This window comes from Chrysemys picta, chromosome 1 (genome assembly GCF_011386835.1).
Source record: "Chrysemys picta bellii isolate R12L10 chromosome 1, ASM1138683v2, whole genome shotgun sequence".
Lineage (NCBI taxonomy): Eukaryota > Metazoa > Chordata > Testudines > Emydidae > Chrysemys > Chrysemys picta.
The window spans coordinates 128,913,505-128,934,910 of NC_088791.1; the positions used below are offsets into that span (position 1 = coordinate 128,913,505).

The following is a 21,406-nucleotide window of genomic DNA, read 5'->3' on the forward strand; positions in this document are numbered from 1 at the left end:
GCTTCCCGCTGGTCTCTTCTAATCGCCCGGCTGTCTGGCTGTGAGTAATCACCAGCCAGGCTATTTTCCTCAACCTCCCACCCCGCCATAAAGGTCTCCCCCTTGCTCTCACAGAGATTGTGGAGCACACAGCAAGCTGCTATAACAATGGGGATATTGGTTTCGCTGAGATCACAGCGAGTCAGTAAGCTTCTCCATCTCCCCTTGAGACGGCCAAAAGCACACTCCACCACCATTCTGCACTTGCTCAGCCGGTAGTTGAAGAGTTCTTTTTCAGTGTCCAGGGCGCCAGTATAGGGCTTCATGAGCCAGGGCATTAGCGGGTAGGCTGGGTCCCCGAGGATGACTATAGGCATCTCCACATCCCCAACAGTTATTTTGTGGTCCGGGAAGTAAATACCTTGTTGCAGCCGTCTAAACAGACCAGAGTTCCTGAAAACACGAGCGTCATGAACCTTGCCCGGCCATCCCACGTAGATGTTGGTAAAACGTCCCCTGTGGTCCACCAGTGCTTGCAGCACCATGGAAAAGTATCCCTTTCGGTTAATGTACTGGGTGGCCTGGTGGTCCGGTGCCAGGATAGGGATGTGAGTTCCATCTATGGCCCCACCGCAGTTTGGGAATCCCATCGCTGCGAAGCCATCTATGATCGCCTCCACGTTTCCCAGGGTCACTACCTTTGGCAGCAGTACATCAACGATTGCCTTCGCTACTTGCATCACAACAACCCCCACGGTAGATTTGCCCACCCCAAACTGGTTCGCGACTGACCGGTAGCTGTCTGGCGTTGCAAGCTTCCACAGGGCTATGGCCACTCGCTTCTGTACACTCAGTGCAGCTCGCAACCGGGTGTCACTGCGCTTCAGGGCAGGGGACAGCAACTCACAAAGTTCCAGGAAAGTTCCCTTCCGCATGCGAAAGTTTCGCAGCCACTGGGATTCATCCCAGACCTGCAGTACTATGCGGTCCCACCACTCAGTGCTTGTTTCCCGTGCCCAGAATCGCCGTTCCACGGCATCAACATGACCCATTGCCACTGTGATGTCCTCGGCGCTGGGTCGCCTGCTTTCTGACAGGTCTGTGCTACTCTCAGACTTCAGGACATCACCGCGGTGCCGTAGCCTCCTTGCCTGACTTTTCTGCATCTGCCTCAGGGAAACCTTTATGATAAGCTGCGAGACGTTGAGAGCGGCCACAACTGCAGCGATGGTCGCAGCGGGCTCCATGCTCGGAGTACAGTGGCGTCCGCGCTGTCAATGACTGGAAAAGCGCGCGAACTGTTTTCCCGCCGGCGCTTTCAGGGAGGGAGGGCGGGAGTGATGGACGGATGACGACAGTTTCCCAAAAGCACCCTCGACTCATTTTGTTACCCAGAAGGCATTGCCGGCTACACCCAGAATTCCAATGGGCAGAGGGGACTGCGGGAACTGTGGGATAGCTGACCACAGTGCACCGCTTCGAATGTCGACGCTATCACCGTTAGTGTGGACGCACAAAGTCGAATTACTGTCCTTAGTGTGGACACACACGTTCGACTTTGCAATATCGATTACAAAAATTCGATGCAAGTAAAATCGAACTACTCTCGTAGTGTAGACAAGGCCTTAGGGGTGTGGATTTTTCATACCCCTGAGCGACAGTTATACAGAAGTAAGTGTGTCATGTAGACCTGGCCTCATTTACACGGGGGCCCCTTTACACTGTAATTTACACACACTGTAAGGGCTGGTCTACGTTGAGAACTCACATCTGCATAGCTACATCTGCCAGGGATGTGAAAAATCCAACCCCCTGAAAGACAAAGCTGTGCAGACCTATTCCCTGGTGTATACAGCACTAGGTTGATAGATGAATTGTTCCATTGACCTAGCTACCACCTCTCAGGGAGGTGGATTACTTACACTGATGGAGAACCTCTCCCGTCGGCATGGTAGCATCTGCACTAAAGGACTACAGAGGCATAGCTGCAGCTATGTTGCTGTAACAGTTTAAGTATAGACATACCCCAAGGCCCCTTTGCACAGCCAGAGTGATGTGAATGAGGCCATAAGGCAAGGTCTGCATGGGAAATTTTTTTCAGTATAACCTAGGGTGTGAATTTCAACTGATATAGTTATATCAGTATATTCCCCGTGTCGACACTCTCATTTCAGTATGAGTGTCTTTTTTCAGTTCAGCTTTTGTCACTTGATAAATGAATAGAAATTGCTTGTTGTTTGATTTCACCTGCAGTAGCATCCCGCATCTGGTCAGCCTTTGTCCTAACCCTGTAGTTACAGGGGGCACAGATTAGATTATGGTCCTGTTCTGGTGAGATCGGAAGCCAGAAGCAACAATAGTATTTATTTTTGCATCTTCAGCATCTCTCATTCTACTGTGCTTCAGTGCCTAGGTGTTATGGTGACTAACACTCCACAAATACCATAGCTAGACAGATAGGATAAGTAGATCCCCATTGAAGTCAACTGGGTGCGAAACCCTTCACAGGAGGCGTTCAGTACCTCACAGCGATCTAGCTCCCTAGACTGAACATTGTGCACTCCTGGGCTAGATTCACTTCAGTACCTCAAGCCTTGTCAACAGTTAACAGTCCTGTGTGGACACACTTATTTGATTTAGGCTTTGTCTACACTAGCACTTTTGCTCTCCCACCGACATAGCTACTGCCGCTCATCGGGGGTGGTTGAGTTAAGCCAGCAGGAGAGAAAACTCTGCCACTGTCATAGAGCAGCTACACAGGAGACCTTACAAAGGCGCAGCTGCAGCAGTACAGCTGTGCCGCTGTAAGGTCCGTAGTGTAGATGTAGCCTTAGGAGTGGCTTAGGTTTAATAAGCTTAAACTAAACTGAAATAAACTTGGTTTAAACCAGAATCAAAATGTTTGCACCAGTTGAACTAAATTGGTTTCAATTCACACCAGTAGTTAAACTGCATATGGCCAAGGCCTCAAAGCCTTCATGTTGTACCCCTCTGTGTTGGGGGTGTCAGCTGTGCCCCATGACAAGATTAACCCCTGCTGAGAGTCAGGGAGTATTTCTACTGTCATTCTCCGCAGGGGTTCTGCCAGGGGAGGGTATATGTAATTTAATGCATCCACACTGCATCCTCTCTTCCAGGAGGGACTTCCAGGGGATGAGGTGTATCAGCAGAGCCCTGGCTATGTTCACTCTGTAGAGAGCTCCAGGCTCTCTGGTGGAGCGGGACTGTGAGTGTCTTGTGCTGTTGTGATCCCTCCAGCTGAATTTTCCATGGTTGTGAATCTGCAGGTCAGGTTACTATTGGAGACAACCCAGAGGTAAATAGGGCCCCTAGTGTAAAACACTGGAGCTTTTTGCACTGTACAGTCAAAAGCACGACCATTGTTGGGAGGGTTCTCTTTTAAGTGAAGTTGCCCTCGCTTTCTCACTCATCTGAGATACTTTTAATCAGGGCCGGCTCCAGGGTTTTGGCCGCCCCAAGCAGCCAAAACCAAAAAAAAAAAAAAAAAAAAAAGCCGCGATCGCAATCGCGATCTGCGGCGGCAATTCGGCGGGAGGTCCTTCACTCCGAGCCGGAGTGAGGGACCGTCCGCCGAATTGCCGCCGAATACCTGGACCTGCCACCCCTCTCCCGACCGGCCGCCCCAAGCACCTGCTTGAGAAGCTGGTGCCTGGAGCCGGCCCTGCTTTTAATAATCTTGAAGAGCCTTTGTCCCTTAATCCTTTCCTGTACTACATTTGGCTATTGAGCCACTTTCAGGGTTTCCTGATGTTGAATAAGATTGGGCCATACTGAGCATTTGGGGGAGAACTTCCATTTTGCCCAGGAATATTCCATCAGGTTTGGCTTGAATCCCACTCTTTCTTAGTCCCTGCCCTCTTTTCCCATGAGAACAGTTGACAAAAAGCCATGGGAGCTCTGAGGGAGATTTCTTTAGGGACTAAGTTAAAATGAGTGTTTTAGCGGGGGAGGAAACAACACCTGACATCTATACTGGAAATACCTGTTTGGTGTGGGGCACTATGCCTTGTATGAAGTGCTTTGCCTTCAGTGTGCTTGTTAGGATTTGAATTCCTTTGTTGCAGCAAGACAAACAACAGAGAGCAGAGCAGCAGTTGCATTTCTGTTGTTGGTTTCATCTTCGATGCCTCGTGGGTGTGAGTTTCAGTTACCCCGTTTCCCAGTTCCTGGCACGCTTCTTACACAGCCCTGATTTTGAGCTCCCTGCCATCTTTCCACAAACACAATGCAAAGGCCAAACGCCTTTGAGCCTCCCACCCCCACGTTCCCATTCCCAGCCGGATGAGCCCAGACTTCCTCTTCTCTGTTCCCTGCCCAGCCCTACCCTCATGACTGCACGCAGCACAGTTCCAGATTCTAGTCTCTCTCCTGAGTTTGTCACCCTTGTATCTGGGTGCAAGACAAAAGCCATGTAAGGCCTGTTGTATTGTAAAATCTGGCAACCTTCTCCTCAGCTTTGATTTTACTGAGCTGCAGAAATAGTAGTCTGTCAAGCCTGTGTACACTTTTTCTCTCTCACACACATACGCTCTCTCTCTTCTGTAGAGAGGGTGAGAAAGGTTTCTTGATTCCTTGTTGACTTCCCTCGTCCCCCCAATAATTATTTTATACCCTGAAGTATGAGATTAGATTACTTTTATTATTTTAGCTGACATCGCAACAGATGGTTTTTAATGGTCACGAAATTAGACTGCCCTTTTGAAAATCCAGTCTCAGTATTTGTCTTAATGAAGCAGTAAACCCCACAGTAGAATTTCCCTTTTTGTTCTAAAAGTTTCTGTAACTGGGTTGAGCAACAACCATGCATTAGCCTTGGTTGTGGACAGAGGTTTGTGTGTGGATGTAAACTGGAAACAAATGTGCTTGCCCACAAGCTATCATTTTGTTAGAGAAATGGTGGACATCTGGGGGAGATCCTGAACTGGTATAAGTTATCGTAGCTCCATTTAAGTAAAAAAAATAGATTATGCCAGAGAAAGTTTGGACTAATCTATACAGCAAGGGGCAGACAGCTGGTATATATTGTCGTAACTCCATTGACTCCTTAACTAAGTTTCTTTGGCATGATCTATTTTTCTATAAAGCCATATTGACTTCCATGTGAGTGAGTGATCTGTACTAAACAAATTTATATAATGCTCTGCAGTGTGAGATATTGGTGGATACAGAAATATTTCTCTTTAACCAAAGGAAGAGGATTTCAGCAGTGGATACCCAGTGCGTAAGAGAGAGAGCTCGGTTTCTTGGCCATGGGACCTATAGTACCATAAGAGTGACTCCCTTACTTATCTCTAGTGAAATATCATATAACCTAGTGAAAAATCTATATTCTGTGCACCCAAGAATCTTAGCCAGGTTACTAGCAGTGTTACCTGTTCCAAGAATGGGTATGTTTAAGAGTGACCTAGTTATTGCAACATCAAGGTCACTGGTCAGATATGCTACCATTTGAGGAAGTCACACAAAAGTCCCTTTCCAATATCATAAGTTACAACCTTCAGCCTCTAGTGTTCTCTGGTCAAGGCTGACCACACATTCAGAATGCACAAATTGTCATGACACTTAAATTTTAGGTACAATATGAAACCTTATTGCAAATCTAAGGAAGACTAGCTGGCATTGCTATCAGCTCTTAATAGATTTTAGGAACGGTTTACATCTCACAGCTCATTCATGCATATATCCAGAAATACATACAGGCAGAGATATAGCTAGATAATAATGTACAGAGAGCTATAATCTACTTCTGTACTTCAACAATGGCTTCCATTTGAGGAGCTACAAACATTAATTAATTAAACTTACAAGGCAGGAAAATATTATCATCCCCATATTGCAGATGTGGATAATCAGGCAACAGATAGGATAGTTGACTTGTTGAGGGTCACAATGGAAGTTTATGACAGAACTACAAACAGAACTTAGATCAAGAGAATATATGTGGTACAAAGCTTTTACTGGAATTGCTGCAATAAGCCTGTGTGGCAGAGCCAGGGGTGAGCTATGTAAATCATTCTAAGCCCAGTTAAAAACTTTATACACCTCTACCCCGATATAACGTGACCCGATATAACACGAATTCGGATATAATGCGGTAAAGCAGCGCTCCGGGGGGGGCGGGGCTGCATGCTCCGGCGGATCAAAGCAAGTTCGATATAACGCGGTTTCACTTATAACGCGGTAAGATTTTTTGGCTGCCAAGGACAGGGTTATATCGGAGTAGAGGTGTACTATAACATCATTTTTAATGTCACTTGTACAGAAAAGCACTTTTGGAGAAATTTTCTAGATTTTACAAAAATAAACCATGGTCATATAACTCCATCTGTAAAGCTAGTTTGTCTTAATTACCCTGGTAATTAGCCGATTTCTTAATTACCTTGCCATGTAGTACAGATGGACAGGAGAGTTAAAACCCTTCTTTGAGGCCCAATCCCTTGTATTTAAGGCAATGGGAGTTTCTCCCTTAACTTCAATGGAAGCAAGTATTGGCCATTTATGTTTATTCATAAAATAGAAGAAATTGGACAGCAAAACTGTGCCAACATATGACTTACTAGCCTACTATCATACATCCCATAAATGAAAGATATATATAATCAATGCTGTTCAAGATACCTGAAGTCTGCACTCACTCAAAATGATTTGGAAAAGAGAAGTGCCCAGTATCAGAAATTCTAAAGGACACAAAAACGTAAATCAAGGTTATGTGTAAAATTTTGGGTCAGCCAAATGTCAGCAGAGTCCTATAAATGTGAATCATAAGGTCTGCAATCAGAGTTTGTCAAAGCAGAGACGTGGTAATGTACCGCTCACCCATTCCGGTGCAGGTGCCCTATCCCAATCTTCTTGTAAAGGATACAACAGACTGAAATAATCCCAGTGGATTAGGGATACAATGTACCTTCAGGGATAAAGGTTTTGCCTCTTCAGTAATTCTTACAACAGTATAGATTATTCCACTCTAGTATATAACTAAAAAAGAGTACTTCTCTGTACAGCTTCAGGGTCGAATTTTCAGAAGTGCTGACGGTGATCTAAGTTCACTTCCACTGAAGTCAACTTCCATTGACTTCAGTGGGAGCAGAGTTAGGCCAATGCTGAGTCTACCCTCAGCAATCTCCACTAGCTACTCAATTTTTGAAAGCTTCCTGTTAGGCAGAGGTGTATTTTCATCCTGCAGTACCTGTGCCTACATTTCAGTTAGTGTAAAAGGGACTAGAATATGCAGGTTGTATTGCTAAACATACCACAGCCCATATAGGAAAAAAAACTGGTAGTTCACAGGGTGGAACATTATATCCATGAATGATCAAACAAGGGTAAAAACAATGCTCTGGAAGATCAGAGCCAGGAGGGGAGTGGAAGAAACAGAGAGAACAAACAGGACGGGGGGAGGGGGATTTTTTTTTTAAATTAAGATTCCTGTATTAACATTTGTTTTGCCATAGTGTCTTCCACTGAAAGAGCTCAATGTTTTTCATAAATAGTAATGAATTATCTGTCTCTTTAGGTACTTACATGGGCCTCCACTGTTTTATAAACAAGCACCTCCCAAATAATTACCAAAACCAAATTCAAAAACAGAGTTTTCCTTCCTTCATTGCCTGTAGGAGAAAACAGGAATAGGCAGTTTAATTTACTGACATTTAAAAAAAAAAATTGTAAATGTAAGAGGGTGAGGCTGGCATGTGAAGCGTTATTGACAAAAAAGGTACTTGACTAACTGGATTCTGTGATCCGTTCATGAGCGGAGGATCATGCAGTAGTTATGGTGCTAGCCCAGGATTTGAGAGGCTAAGATTCAATTCTCTGCTCAGCCATAGACTTCCTGTATGACCTCCCGGAAGTCACTTAAGATGGGATCCACAAAGGGAATGAAGCATTGCAACATTGAACATCATGGCGCCTAGAAAAATCACAGGAACAACACTGATCTACACAACACTGATCCACCTACGCTCCCTAGACAATGAATGGGGGGAGATAGGTGCCTTAGGCTAGGTCTATACTACCCGCCTGAATCGGCGGGTAGAAATAGACCTCTCGGGGATCGATTTATCGCATCCCGTCGGGACGCGACAATCGATCCCCCAATCGGCGCTCTTACTCCACCAGCGGAGGTGGTAGTAAGCGCCGCCGACAGAGAGCGGCAGAAGTCGATTTTGCCGCCGTCCTCACAACGGGGTAAGTCAGCTGCGATACGCCGAATTCAGCTATGCTATTCACGTAGCTGAATTTGCGTATCTTAAATCGACTCCCCCCTGTAGTGTAGATGTACCCTTAGAATGCACTCCACAAAGCCAGCATAGTACGCAGGACCTGCCTAAGCCAGCCAGTGGGAGATGCCAACTAGACAGGTGTGGCTTAAGCCCTGGATCTCTCTTGGAGTTAGGCACCTAAGTACAGGTTGCAGAGAGGTGCCTATTTCTGCTTAGCAATCCACGAACAGGAACCAGCCACCTGATTCCAGGCGCCTATGGTGTTTCTTGCACAGTCAGAGGAGGAGGCAGTAAGTATCTTTGTGAATAGAGGCCTTAGTCTGTCTGTGCCTCGGTGGTCCATCTGTAAAAATAGGAATAGCACTGCCCTGCCTCACAGGGGGAATGCGAGGGTAAATATGTTACAGATTATGAGGTGGTCAGATACTACAGTGATGGATCCCATTTAAGTATCATAGTTGTGATTGCCGGAAGGCCTGCAGCTTGCTCTTATCTCCAGTGAGAGTGAGTTTCAAGGGTCCATGTCATGCAAAACAGAGCATGCCAGTTGCTGTTTTGTGGGAAATTAGGAAAACACGCGTTAGGTTTTTTTCCCCTCTGAAATTTTCTGCAAAAATACTCCAGTTTTTAATGAAAAACTGAATTATTGTTTTTAATCAAACAGGAGAAAATTTCAAATGGAATGAAGAATTTTCTGCGAATAAAAATTAATCATTTTTTTTAAAACAATTTCCCCCCAAAATACCCCCCCCCCCCCAAATACAACCTTCGATTGCAAAATTTTCAGCCAGCTCTGCCCCACATTCACAAGCCTCATCGTATCAGTCAACATGCTAGGTTGCATTGTTCTCATGGTATATACCAGTTCTGGAAGGCATGGTCACACAGAGAGAGAGAGAGAGAGAGAGAGAGACTCAACCTCTCAGGCAGGGCCAGTTCCATGGAGGGCAGAGAGACCTTGAATTGAACAGTATATTTAGTGAAGAGAGAGGCGCACCAAGGTACTGTGCTTGTGGGGACTAGTTTTGCTAAGTAGCTGCTGCCATTTGTGTGAAACGTAGCTAGTTCTGAGGCTTTGTTCCTCAGAGCATCCCTTATGAGGCAGGGTACAGAGGTGCACCAGCAACATTAATTCCGGATTTAGAGCTAGTACAGGTTTTCAGAGACCCTACATTTCTAAAATGGGCAATACTACTAAAAATACCTCTAGCCATATTAACATAACTCACATGTATTAGTAATACTCCCATTTTAAGTTCTCCCACTCTGCATATTATCATCCCCATTTTAACGGATAGTGAAACCCAGGCAAAGAAGAGTAGAATGACATGCTGAAGGGAGCCACTTGTAGCACTGGGTCTAGAACCCACATCTCTTGATGTCTCAGCCTGTGTTTTAACCATTTAACCATGTTGTCTCTCATTGATTTGTTAGCGAAGAAGTGCTTCTCTTTTGCCTTTCTGATAAAAGGCAAGTATGAGGCCATCTTAGGGTTCTGCCTGCACTTTTGTGGTTTATTCAGGACTATCCAAGGAATTGTGAATCTATCATTCACAGTTGCTTGTTATTATGCTGTATGTGTGTGCCACATACACATCTCAAGGAAAAAGGGAGAAGCAGGTCAGCCTCTTGGCTTCTTCTGCCGTAAGAGATTGCCTCAAAACATCAAGGTAAAGCCTAAATATCTGTTAGTGACCTCAGGAGTGTTTGCCACGAGGGAATTTTAATTCAATTGTCCAAATAGAAGGTATTTAACCTCTTGTTCTCACATAATTACAGTACTTTGGTTTTCTTTCCAGTTGCTTGCTTGTTTTTTTTAAAAAGCACATTTAGAACTGGTGAAAGGTGTCAGCTTTATAATGTAGAACACTGAAACCTTCTGTTCTATAGGAAAGGTATAACGTGCACGCTTCTACCAGTATGCCTTAGCACTGACCTGGAGTGACCACCTGGAGCAGGGAGCCAGTAGTTTAGTCTCCATGGCTGCAGGTTCCTTGGCTTCTCTGAAGAGACAGCCAATAAAGGGGTCAGTTAAGGCTAATTGTGTCAGTGGTTATTGTTGTACGGGTACTTCTCTATGTGAAATAAGACTGAGCCCAGCCTCTCATTTCAGAGAGCTGGTAATGATTTTCAGTCATTATTGAGCTGAGAGATAGTCTGACCAGTGGCAAAAACTTCTATCCCAGGCCTTTACTTCTGGTTGCTACTGGCTTGTTTCATCCCAAGGGCATCGAAGGCTGAGGAAATGAAGCCATAAATGGGGTCACTGTCTTTTTACTGCAAGCTGATCTGCGAGCTCCCAAAATTCATCCCTGTTAGAAGTATCTGAATTATGTTTTCTTGCCCTTCTCTTCCCAGACTGCAGGCTGCTTTGGGATTACGTCTATCAGCTGCTTTCTGACAGCCGGTACGAAAACTTCATCCGATGGGAGGACAAGGAATCCAAAATATTTCGGATAGTGGATCCCAACGGGCTGGCTCGGCTGTGGGGAAACCACAAGGTAAAGAGCGGTGGGGTTTTCCTGAATTGTTGCCATTTGTAATATTCTGGAGTTCATCCAGAAACATTAAAGAGAGAAAGAGAAAGTAAAATACTTATGGAAAGGTTTAATCTTTCATTCTATTTGTATCAGTTTACGTATCTAAAGCATCCAACCTTCATCAGCGGGGACCAAAGAAAGCCAGGCATTATATAAAGAGCCTGGTAGTTTGTGGGTAAAGACATTTAGCTAGAAAATGATATGGACTCGGGTTGTAATAGTTCTGCTCTCTGAAGGTATATCCCTCCTCCTTAGGTCTGACCCTACTGGGTGCTCAAGCTAGCTAGAGTGATGTCTGGAAGGGGCCATAATGTCTCTGGCATGGAGCTTTCTTAGGAAAACCACAGGTTAACAATTTAATAGAAATCTCTACTTGGGGACTCATCTGAGACATTGCCTGTTTTCTCTTTCCAAAGGCTGAGCTGTTCTGCATTCCTTGCCACATTGATAAAAGAGCTATTGCCTGGGAAGAGAAAATATTATGTTGTAAGAAACACTAAATACAATAGCGTTAGAATCTTCCTTGTCTGAGAACGATTCTGATTTGCTTGCTTTAAAGCAGTGGTCACCAACCTGTCGATTGTGATCGACTGGTCGATCCTGGGGACTCTCCCAATCAATCGCGCTCTCCGGTGGCGCAGCGGGGCTGCCGCTAAGACAGGCTCCCTGCCTGCCCTGGCCTGGGGATGGGGGAGGGGGCGCATAGGGGTCTCCGCACCCTGCTCCTGCATGCAAGCATCGCCCCCGCAGCTCCCATTGGCCGGGAATGGGGGAACTGTGGCCAATGGGAACTTTGGGGGCAGTGCCTGCAGAGAGGGGCAGCACGCAGAGCTATGTGCCCCGTCCCTCCTCCTAGGCTGTGATCGGAGAGAACTGAATGGAGATTTGGGTGCCTCAGTTTTAGGTGCCCAACTTTGAGATACCTTAAAGGGGCCTGATTTTCAGAAAGCGTCGAGCACCCACTTTCTGACAGGCCACTTTTGAAAATCTTGGCCTTACAGCATAGGGAGGCTTTGGAGAATAGGCACTTCTGCTGGAGAATGAGCCTGCTGGCTGCAGAAGGGCTTGGGTGAACAAAACCCAGTTTTTCCAGGTAGAACACTGCCATTCTCATGCTCTCATTTGCCACTGGAGCCTTCCCTAAAGCATCACCAAGCCAGCCATGACTCTCAATGGGAGGGGCAAACAAAAGGGGTCTCGTTCTCAAGCAGGGGGCCTTTTGGAAAACAAAACCAGAGTGAGGGATCTGGGCTCAGTTAAGTAAGAGACTGATGGCAGTCGCTCATGTCAGGCATAGAATGGGCAAGCACTGCGCAAACTTCCCACACACAGCTGTGCCAGCGTATCTTATTTCAGACCTCTGACACTCAGCACAGCTCTGCCAATGCACCTCCTACTGTTCCAGTTATGGGCCTCTCCTGAGCAGAGATTCCCAGTGTGCCAAAGTGTGTGTGTGTGTGGGGGGGGGGGGTTTGCAATGTAAACAGATGTACACGTTAGTGGAATTATTCCTGATTTACACCAGAAAAAAGTGAGACAAGAAACAGGCTCTAGATTTCAAAGTGCTGTTTAAAAATTAACTAATTAATGGAGGGGAAGCCCAGAGAAGCACCATCTTTAACAGGAAGGAGTGCTGTCAAATAAAGTTTAGCTGTTCACAAACTTTTACAAAAGGCCATTCATTGAAAGTAAGTCCTACATGGAGTGATACTCTCTTTCATACTGAAGTCTCTTCTGGTGATGAAGGCCTTTGTTGAGCACAATCCAATGTGACCTATTTAGAAATCTCTCCCCATTTTTGGAAGCCACCCTCATTCAAATCACACTGTGTGAAAAGAAAACCATAGAATGCTGGAGAGGCAGGATGGGCCTACAAACAGCAGAGGATCAGAGCAGGTAGCTTCTTTAACTAGCATGGTCATTTTGCCTAGCTGTGGTATTTCTATAGCTGCTTCCAAAGCTTTAGGAAGGGCATACTGAATTGTCTCTCACTGCTTTTCTTTTGGAACAAACAGAACAGAACAAATATGACCTATGAGAAAATGTCCAGAGCCCTACGCCACTACTACAAACTAAATATCATCCGGAAGGAGCCAGGACAAAGGCTTTTGTTCAGGTAATTCTTCCTCTTTTTTTCTTCCCCCTTCTCTGCTTGAGGTGATTTCTTTTTGATGATAGCAGGAAGAAGTTTTGGGCAAGTTGCTCCACTACCAGCCGTGTAGCACCATTGTCAATGGGCATAAAGCTGAAAGAGCCTTCCACACTGGTGCTTCCACACCTTCACGGGGCCGTACCAATGTACCAGACAAAGAGCCTGATCTACTGCTCACTGGAATCATTCCATTGACTCTAGTGGACACTGGCTCAGGCTTCAAGACCTCAGTTGTGCGCCTCCCATTTGGTTTCACAGTTTAAGTCACAGCAGTGCTTGATTTAAACCCAAGTCTCTTGATCTCACCACATTGGAGCTTGAGCTACTCCAAACCTTCATCTTGTGATCACTCAACTGGGATTTGGAGTTCCCTGAACACCAGCAGGGTTTATAACATGTACTGCGGAATGGGAGGTGTGCAGCGGCCGTGAAATGGGACCCAACATAGAGGCTTATAATGAACAGAGGAAAGGGGAAAGCTAGGGGAGCCATTCACAAAACCTGAAGTACCAGTATTGGCAACACATCCCAATGTTTGGGAACCACTGTTCTAGACAGTGGGAAACAGAGATGTAGTGGGTGTCTAGGTCTATAATTTATCAGTATCTAGGAGGAACTCTGCATCTAGTGAGGCAGGATCACTGGAAACTGATCCCACTTTAGAGTCTGATGCAAAGCACCCTGAAGCCATTCGGAGTTTCTCCTTTGACATCAATGGATTTTGGATTTGGGCCTCAGCTAACACTCATTTTAACTGGAAGGCAGGGTTTTGTTTGGGGCTTCTTAGCATGGTATGGAAAAAGAAATAACTAGAGCCAGTCAAAATATTTACATTGAAAACATTTTTGATGGAAAAGGGTAGGTTCATGGAAATTTTGTATTTTGATAAAAAAAAATAATAAAAAGGACAAAGGAAAAAAGGGAGTAAATGGGGAGGGAAAATCAATTGTCATTTCAATTTTTGATGAGAAATTTTTTTAAAATTGCAAACTTTCCAATGAACAATTGATGTTTTTTAGCTGGTCCTATTAATATTGAAAGAGAAAAAGAACCACTGTAGAAAGTCACCCCATTCATGTTTTTCTCACATCAATGTAGAATAATGCGGAATGTGACTTTGTGAATAACATGCAGGCAGTTGTATTAAAACCACCATGCAGAGTTCCTAACAGAGAGCAAGATGGAGGTAGAGAGAGATCTATACTAGAGGGACTGAGTGTTTTCTGTAGCACGAGAGGTCAGTGCCGATGCTTGGCCTTGCTTAATTCACCAGCATTTACTTACTATTTTATTTATTTAGATTACAAATGCTATAAAAGGCACCCTGTGCATAGGCAGTGGTGCCTTTGGAATAATTTAAGAAACATCAGAACTAATACGTTAAAGTGTAGCAGTGCAATTTGCTGTAACCTGGAAGTACATGGGGAATCCTGTCTTTTAGAAGATAGAATGGACAGAAGGTGAGAGGGATTTGGGCGGGGCGGGGGGAAAGGAAAGAGAGAAATACAGGATCTTGGTTTGACTTAACCTTCATGCAAGATCATTAAAGTCAGTGGACTGGTATGGGGCAGAAATTGGGGCAGAATCTGGACCCAGTCTTTAGTGAGTTTTACTTGTAAATATAAGGCCTGAGTCACCACTGCCCCACTCCAGTTTTTGTAACTCCATTCATAACAGTGGAGTTACTCCAGCATAAAATGGGAGTAGCACAGGGTTGAATCAGGCCCATTGTTTTCTTTCTAGTGCATACATGAAATTCCAAATGAGAAGGGGTAGCAAGTGTACATTTGCTGAGAGACTCCAGATTTTTCCAGCATCCAAAATAAAAGGCCCGAGCGCTATAATCTCACAGGGAGAGGAGTTATCACATCTTTTCCTTTAACTTCAGTGGGCATTTTTTCTGGATCAGGAGTTTTTACATGTTTGCCAACAGTTGGTTTTGTTTTCACTGGGTGAGGCTACTGAGTACATATTCGGGGTAAAATAAAACTTCCCCCTCAGATTCATAAATTAGGGGCTGCGCTGTGTTAGCCAATAAGTCACTTACAAGGGAGTTTCATACCGTGGAAAATGTTTCATTGCACCCAGTCTAGACAAACCTCACACAATTTGTCCCAATGTTTGTAACACTATTAATTATGAGGGTGATTTATGCTTAAACTAGAGTTTCCTCATCCCTGGGCCACTTTCTCTTCCCATTTCATCTAGTTCAGAAGGCAAAATCAGAATCTTAATATCTATATAAACATGACATCTATCTATCTATAGAGGGGGGGGAGTATACACATGAAAAAGTGTAGAGGGATGGTCATAACTGAAGTGGGTATTAAAAACTAGAATGTGTCCCCCCCCCTCCAGCTGTTGCCTTGTGCCCACAATATTTCTCTGGATACATCTGCACTGAAGCTGAAGAGGTAGTTTCCAGATCAGGCCAGCATACACATGTACACTAGCTGTGATCAAGCTACCACGCTAAAAAATAACACCGTAGCCACAGCAGGGCAGCTGGGGAGATGAGCTAACTGCCTGAGTACATACAGAGACTCTTAACTAGCCTGTCCTACCACCCATGCTGCCAGGGCCACAATGTTATTTTTAGTATGCTAACTATCAAAGCTAGGGCAGGTAGGTCTACCTGAGCTGGAAATTACAGCCCCACTGCATACATACCAGTTGTTCCCACCCCACAACCCACCACTTGCACTAAAAGTGGTGCTAGGGGTCTCAACCCATTCCCTGCTCTGGCAACTGGTGTATTGGACTGAAGGTCTGAGTGAGAGTCCACGTGAGAGACTCCTCCCTCTCCTATGCTCTGCTGCAGGCCAGTGAGGGAAGATGAGGTCTGAGCCTATGCCCATCTCCCCCATTCTTCAGATACTGAGCAGAGTAGGCATGGAGCTGGAGGCCCCACTCAGTACAGTTGGCTTCTCCTCTCCCTTTCGTGTAGGCCTGCCTTCATATCCAAATAGTGTACTTAAACCAACAGGTAATTAAATGCTTTTCTGATTGTGTTCTAGGGAAGCCCATCAGTATCTGGAGTTGCCAGGGGCAGGGCATGCAGAAAACACTGGGGTGTTGGGGGGGGGGGAAAAAACTAGGAAGGAAGCACAGAGACTCTTACATACCTTTGAGGATAATGCCCATTGATTTCAATGGAAGTTAGGCATCTAAATACTTTTGAGGATCTGGGTCAGAGTCACTAGGGAGATGTTGTGGCAGGATATTAGGGATACTCAGGAGCCCAGGAAACTCAGGCTCATAGTAGGGGCTAAGGGGGGAAAGTCATTGATTGACTTGTCACTTTGTTTTGAAGGTTCATGAAGACCCCAGATGAGATTATGAGTGGCCGAACAGACCGCCTTGAGCACCTTGAGTCCCAGGAACTGGATGAACAAATATATCAAGAGGATGAGTGCTGAAGGAACCAACACGCACCACCTCAGTGGGTCCGTGGGAGAAATGTCTGCCTGGACGTCTGGAGGAGTTTGGAAAGGGGAACAAGAACACAGGAGCAGAATATGGGGTCAACGCTTACCTTGAAGACCATGCAGGACCCAAAGCACCTTAGTAAAAATAAAAACTGGCAGAGGTGGTGGCGGCAGCAAGGTGGAGGAGAGAGAGCCTGGACTCATGCACTACTTCGTTGTCCCTGCCAAGTCTCCCTTGACTTGTTTTTATTTTCCTTTTGTTGGTTTGTTTCATTCTTTCCTAATAAATATGCAGTTTGCCTTTTCTTAATTCACGTAGGACGAGACGCCAGGTTTCGCTTTTTCAGAGGGCTTTCCTATGGAAATAAATGGAGCGCTATTATTTTCTGTGTAAGTCTCACAACATAACATGGTATCAAAACTATGGTGACCATGGCACAGAAGGGGTCACCCTGCTGGTGCTCAGATCACATTTGCTCAAGCTACCAAGAAAATTTATCCACACACCCACCTACTAATTGAAGAAAAAGGAGAAAAAAAAATCATCTTTTGCTACAAGCTTGGGACCCAGTGTATGTTGGGCTAGCAATGGGCTCCTATTAACTGCTGGCACATGGACCAAATCATCTAAGTGCTCTGAGGAGCGGGGGGCGGGAAAACAAGAAAGACCTCAGACAAAACACAATAGACTGATGCTGGCTTTCGCCCTTTCTCTAGCAAAGAAGATTTTGAATAGAAGTGACAAACAAGGTGGACTTTCTGGTCCAAGTCTTCTATCAAAAAGCAAGGGTTGAAGTATTTGTGATTACAAGTAGTTGCGATTTCCACAGCAGCTAGCAGTTGTTGAGGTAGAGGTGAAGGGCTGTTTTTACATCTTAAGGGGAAGGAAAAAGGATGAAGATGCAATTGCTTATAATACTCAGAAGCCTCCCCAGGATCAGCCGGCACTGCTGGAGAGAGAGTGAAATCAGAAGCATGAAGATATGTGGTAGACAACCAGAGACCAAATAGCTATACTGGTATCCTGAAACTGGTTATTTGATGCCTCCCACTTCCTGCCCCACCCCTCCTCAAGGCAGTTCTACCAGCCAGAGATCACTTCTCAGCTTACCCAGTTTTAGCATTGTTTATTTTTAAAAAATCCACCCCATTGCATTCTTGTCCTTTTAATTTTAAGATATTCTTGTTTTGGCAGCCCCAGTTTGGTGTGCAGCCTTTAGGGCAAGAGCAGCATTGGCTGCTGCCTGCTACTGGTGGAAGAGACAACCTTGCCTAGATTGCTGTCAGCAGGAGCAATGGTCCTTTCATCCATATGGACTTTTATGTCGGAGACTGGAGAAACTATTTCCCTTTGTAATTGTACTTTGGTTGGTCTCTGTAGAGATGAGAATTGGTGGTTTCTGGACAAGTGATGGACCCATCCTCAGCCATCCCTTGTTAGTCAAGGAAAAAAATCTATCTGCAAAATATGCATTTGGGAAAGGAGAAGATCAAGTAATTTTTCAACAAGGAGATTAGTGTTTCTCTGCACAGGCATCATGTGATGTCCAAAGGAAAGGACATTAATAAAATCTCTTCTGTAGGATTCTGAAATGGAAGAAATCAAGGGATCATTAAATCTATCTTACCAAAAAGCCCAGATACAAAACCTGATCTTAACCAAATATTGAACAGGAATGTGGCTATCCAGAAAACTTTCCATTTGGTTAGGCATGGTACCCTGTATATTTAAGTAAGTATAGTCTAATTTCACTGCAAGGTGCACTGAGTCACCTATGGCAGAGTGAAGGGGTTTTTAATGGACAGAGTGCCACACCCTGGAATGAGAACAAACCCTTCCCAGTTGGCCTCACATGAAGAAAGACTGGCAATACATCTTCCCCCAAGCTTCATCCAGCCACATAATGAACTGTTTTTTTTCCCCATGCTCTGAGTGGATGTGCTTACAGATTGCAACACACTGCGAATTTGACATTTTCCTGCATCAAAGAACAGCAGCAGCAAATATCAGCAAAAGAGAAAACCACCACCCCATCGTCTTTGAGGTGGCTTTGAAACCCTGTAGTTCCAAAGGGTCAGTGGGGGAGGTGCTGAGGAATTCTGGCTCTGTGGCCATGGACCTGAAACTGAAGGGAGAGGGAGCTGTTTTTGTTTGGTTTTAGCTAAAGAAAGTGACCTTGTTTAAGGAGACAAGTGGCAGTCCCTTCTTAGGAGCAGAGGCTCATGCTTAGATGATGAGGGAAAATACCTTCTGGTTTTGGCCATAGCACACAGAGCTGGCAAACACCTAACCAAGAAAACTCAAGACAAAAAAAAGGGAGACTGCAACTGAGAAATGGAGAGAGAAACATCAAAAAGGCATCAGATTTAAAGGAAGTTCCTTACTCTTCACTTGTTTTCTTTCTATTTTTAGATGGTAGAAAGGAAGAGTTTGCTATTTGTATCCGTTGGTACTCTGGCCGTGACCAATAGGTGATCATCATTCATTTCCTCTGCTCCAACTACATGGTTGGGAGGAGGAGGAGAACTCTTGTATTTAAGGGCTCTAAGCTACATTTTTTTGCTGTGTTGGTATTTGTATGCTGAGGAGTTTGCCAATTTGGTCTACACACCCTTGCCATTTGTGGTGGCAAACATGGTGAAACGTCATCATGGGGCTGGTAAAGGGGTGGAAGGTAAGGAATCCTGAACTCACACCTATTTGCCCCAGGGTGAAATTTCACAGAGAATGTTTTGCCTTTGACAATAATTGGTAACTGACACCTGCAGAAACCAAGAAATAATCCAGATTGCAAAATATTTGAGCTACGTTTCCTTTCTGGTGTTATGAATGTTGGGAATTTTCTTTCACCACAGAACTATGGCATGTGACTCTCCATCCCCTTTTAGAGTCCACTTCCTCCATCACATCCTTAATGAAGAATAGCTTTGCCAAGGAAGACCCACACAGACACACCAGTAAGAATGAACATAGTCTTTGGATGCACAGCAGGTCCTTAGCATAGTGAACTTTTCAGATAAGTAGGGTTGCTATCTTTCAGTCAAGATCTAAATGGCTTATGGAGTGGTAGAGCAAGTGCCAAGAGGTGGAGTGTATGACCGAGCAGCCAGCCAGGCTGAAGGGACTTGCAATATCTGAATTTGAGGTGTCCTTAGTATCCTGTGGGCCAGTTTGTTAGAAAAAGACTTCTACAGCAACTGTAGGAAATGGATTCCCTCCTGTCTTGCAGAGAGATCCATTTCCCACCTATACTGATAGTTCAGTCATGTTTTATCTACACTCCATATGGCTTCCAGTTTTGGAAGTGTGGTTATCAAGGAGAATTTTGCCCTCAGCCCCTGAATTCCCAGTGTAGGATTTGCCAACTGCTACGTAGCCCTACTTTCTGCCCACTCCCTCAAAGGAAACTGGAAAAGGGAGAAAGATTTTAAGGAACTCCTTAATCACTGGGTGATGGGCCTTTTCTTGAAATAGTGTGGCTAGACAGGGCCCTCCCCTGCCATCAATTTGCTACAAATCTGTACAAGCCAGATCCTTCTGCAAACAGAAGGGGGACAATGCTGCTTGGGCAGGACAGATGGCAGATCTGTAAGCCAATAAGGAAACCTTTTTGCAGTTAAAGTCTCAAACCTTGTGAGGACTATCCATTGAGAAAACACTATTAGGGCCACCTGCATAAACACTAAGTAACTGCAACCACCCCCCCGATCTCCGATAAATACTGAGCATGCATTCTTCATGATTTCTCTTTATATGACTGCAACCATGTGCAAATCCAGAATGCATTTTTTTAAAAATGAATTCTAGTCTGTTTTTATTGATGGCTTTTAAAAACAAAAAAAAAAGGTGTGGGGTTATGGGACTGAATCAAATGAATGTAAAAAAAACAAAAAAAACAAAAGCCTATTCTCAGGGCCAGTGAGTTGCAAATAATTTTTAAAAATGTCTGTAATTACATCATCTCAATAAAAAAAAATTTTAATATAAAAATGGGAATGCCAAGTTTCTGTTGATCCAATCATTGTGAGATGCAATTTTAAGCTATTACAGTTCCGGTGTGTTGCAACTGCTTTTCCACCAAGGGAATACACACAGAATGCAGCAGCAGTTTTCAATCACAAAAAGAAACCAGCAGGCTTGCCATTGCCAAACCTATGTGGGCAGAGTCTGATCTTTCATGCTTCCTTTGGTTTGCAATTTGAATCCAATCCCTCAGAGCATTCTCTCTGTTCTCTTACTTACTAATGAATCCCACCCCACTTGTTCATAGATCAAAGTATATACCCCAGTTTCCCTTTGCTGCAGTACCAGCTGCTTTGGAGAAGGGCTAGAGAAGAAAAAGGCTGAAGTAACATGAGGAACCGTCATTGCAGCTTTTTTCTGTCAAACATCTCAACCGTCATACAGAAAATGAAGCCGTCTGGGGACTAGGATTTCTCCTACAGATTGTTGATGTCCACAAAAAACAGCAGACAGCTGACCTAGGCAAATAGCAGCTAATATTCTACACTTTTACCACATGGCAAACCCATTCCCAAATCCAGTCTCTTGGTCCCTGGCTCCGTCAAGGCTAGGGTACTCTGAAGGCAAAGTTCAGCTCTATAGGGGCAGGTGGTCACCCTCATCTCACTGTGCTGCCACTCTTCTCACCGGGAGTCAGGAGATGTGGGTTCTGGGCACTGTCTCCTCACAAGCATCCCCTTGCAGGTCAGTGAGACTCTGCTGTAGCCTGCCTCAGATTCTCCTCCTTAATGGGGTAACAATGAGGTCACCTAGCCCAGTCAAGGAGAAGCCAAACACTCTACTCCAGGGGTCGGCAACCTTTCAGAAGTGGTGTGCCGAGTCTTCATTTATTCACTTTAATTTAAGGTTTTGCGTGCCAGTAATATATTTTAAAGTTTTTAGAAGGTCTCTTTCTATAAGTCTATAATATAGAACTAAACTATTGTTGTATGTAAAGTAAATAAGGTTTTTAAAATGTTTAAGAAGCTTCATTTAAAATTAAATTAAAATGCAGAGCCCCCCGGACCGGTGGCCAGGACCCGGGCAGTGTGAGTGCCACT

General features: G+C 44.7%; 1 protein-coding gene across 8 annotated transcripts in view; it reads left to right on the plus strand.

The window, feature by feature from the left end:
• The window catches only part of ETV6 (ETS variant transcription factor 6), a 177,118-nt gene extending 156,785 nt beyond the window's left edge, over positions 1-20,333 (plus strand). For all 8 annotated transcript variants that reach the window (XM_065584037.1, XM_065584047.1, XM_065584052.1 and 5 more), the window contains 3 exons: positions 10,581-10,723; positions 12,778-12,878; positions 16,228-20,333. In XM_065584037.1, coding sequence (XP_065440109.1) covers positions 10,581-10,723; positions 12,778-12,878; positions 16,228-16,333 — 350 coding nt within the window. In that variant the 3' untranslated portion in view covers positions 16,334-20,333. The remainder of the gene's footprint in view (positions 1-10,580; positions 10,724-12,777; positions 12,879-16,227) is intronic.
• Positions 20,334-21,406: the final 1,073 nt, after the last annotated feature.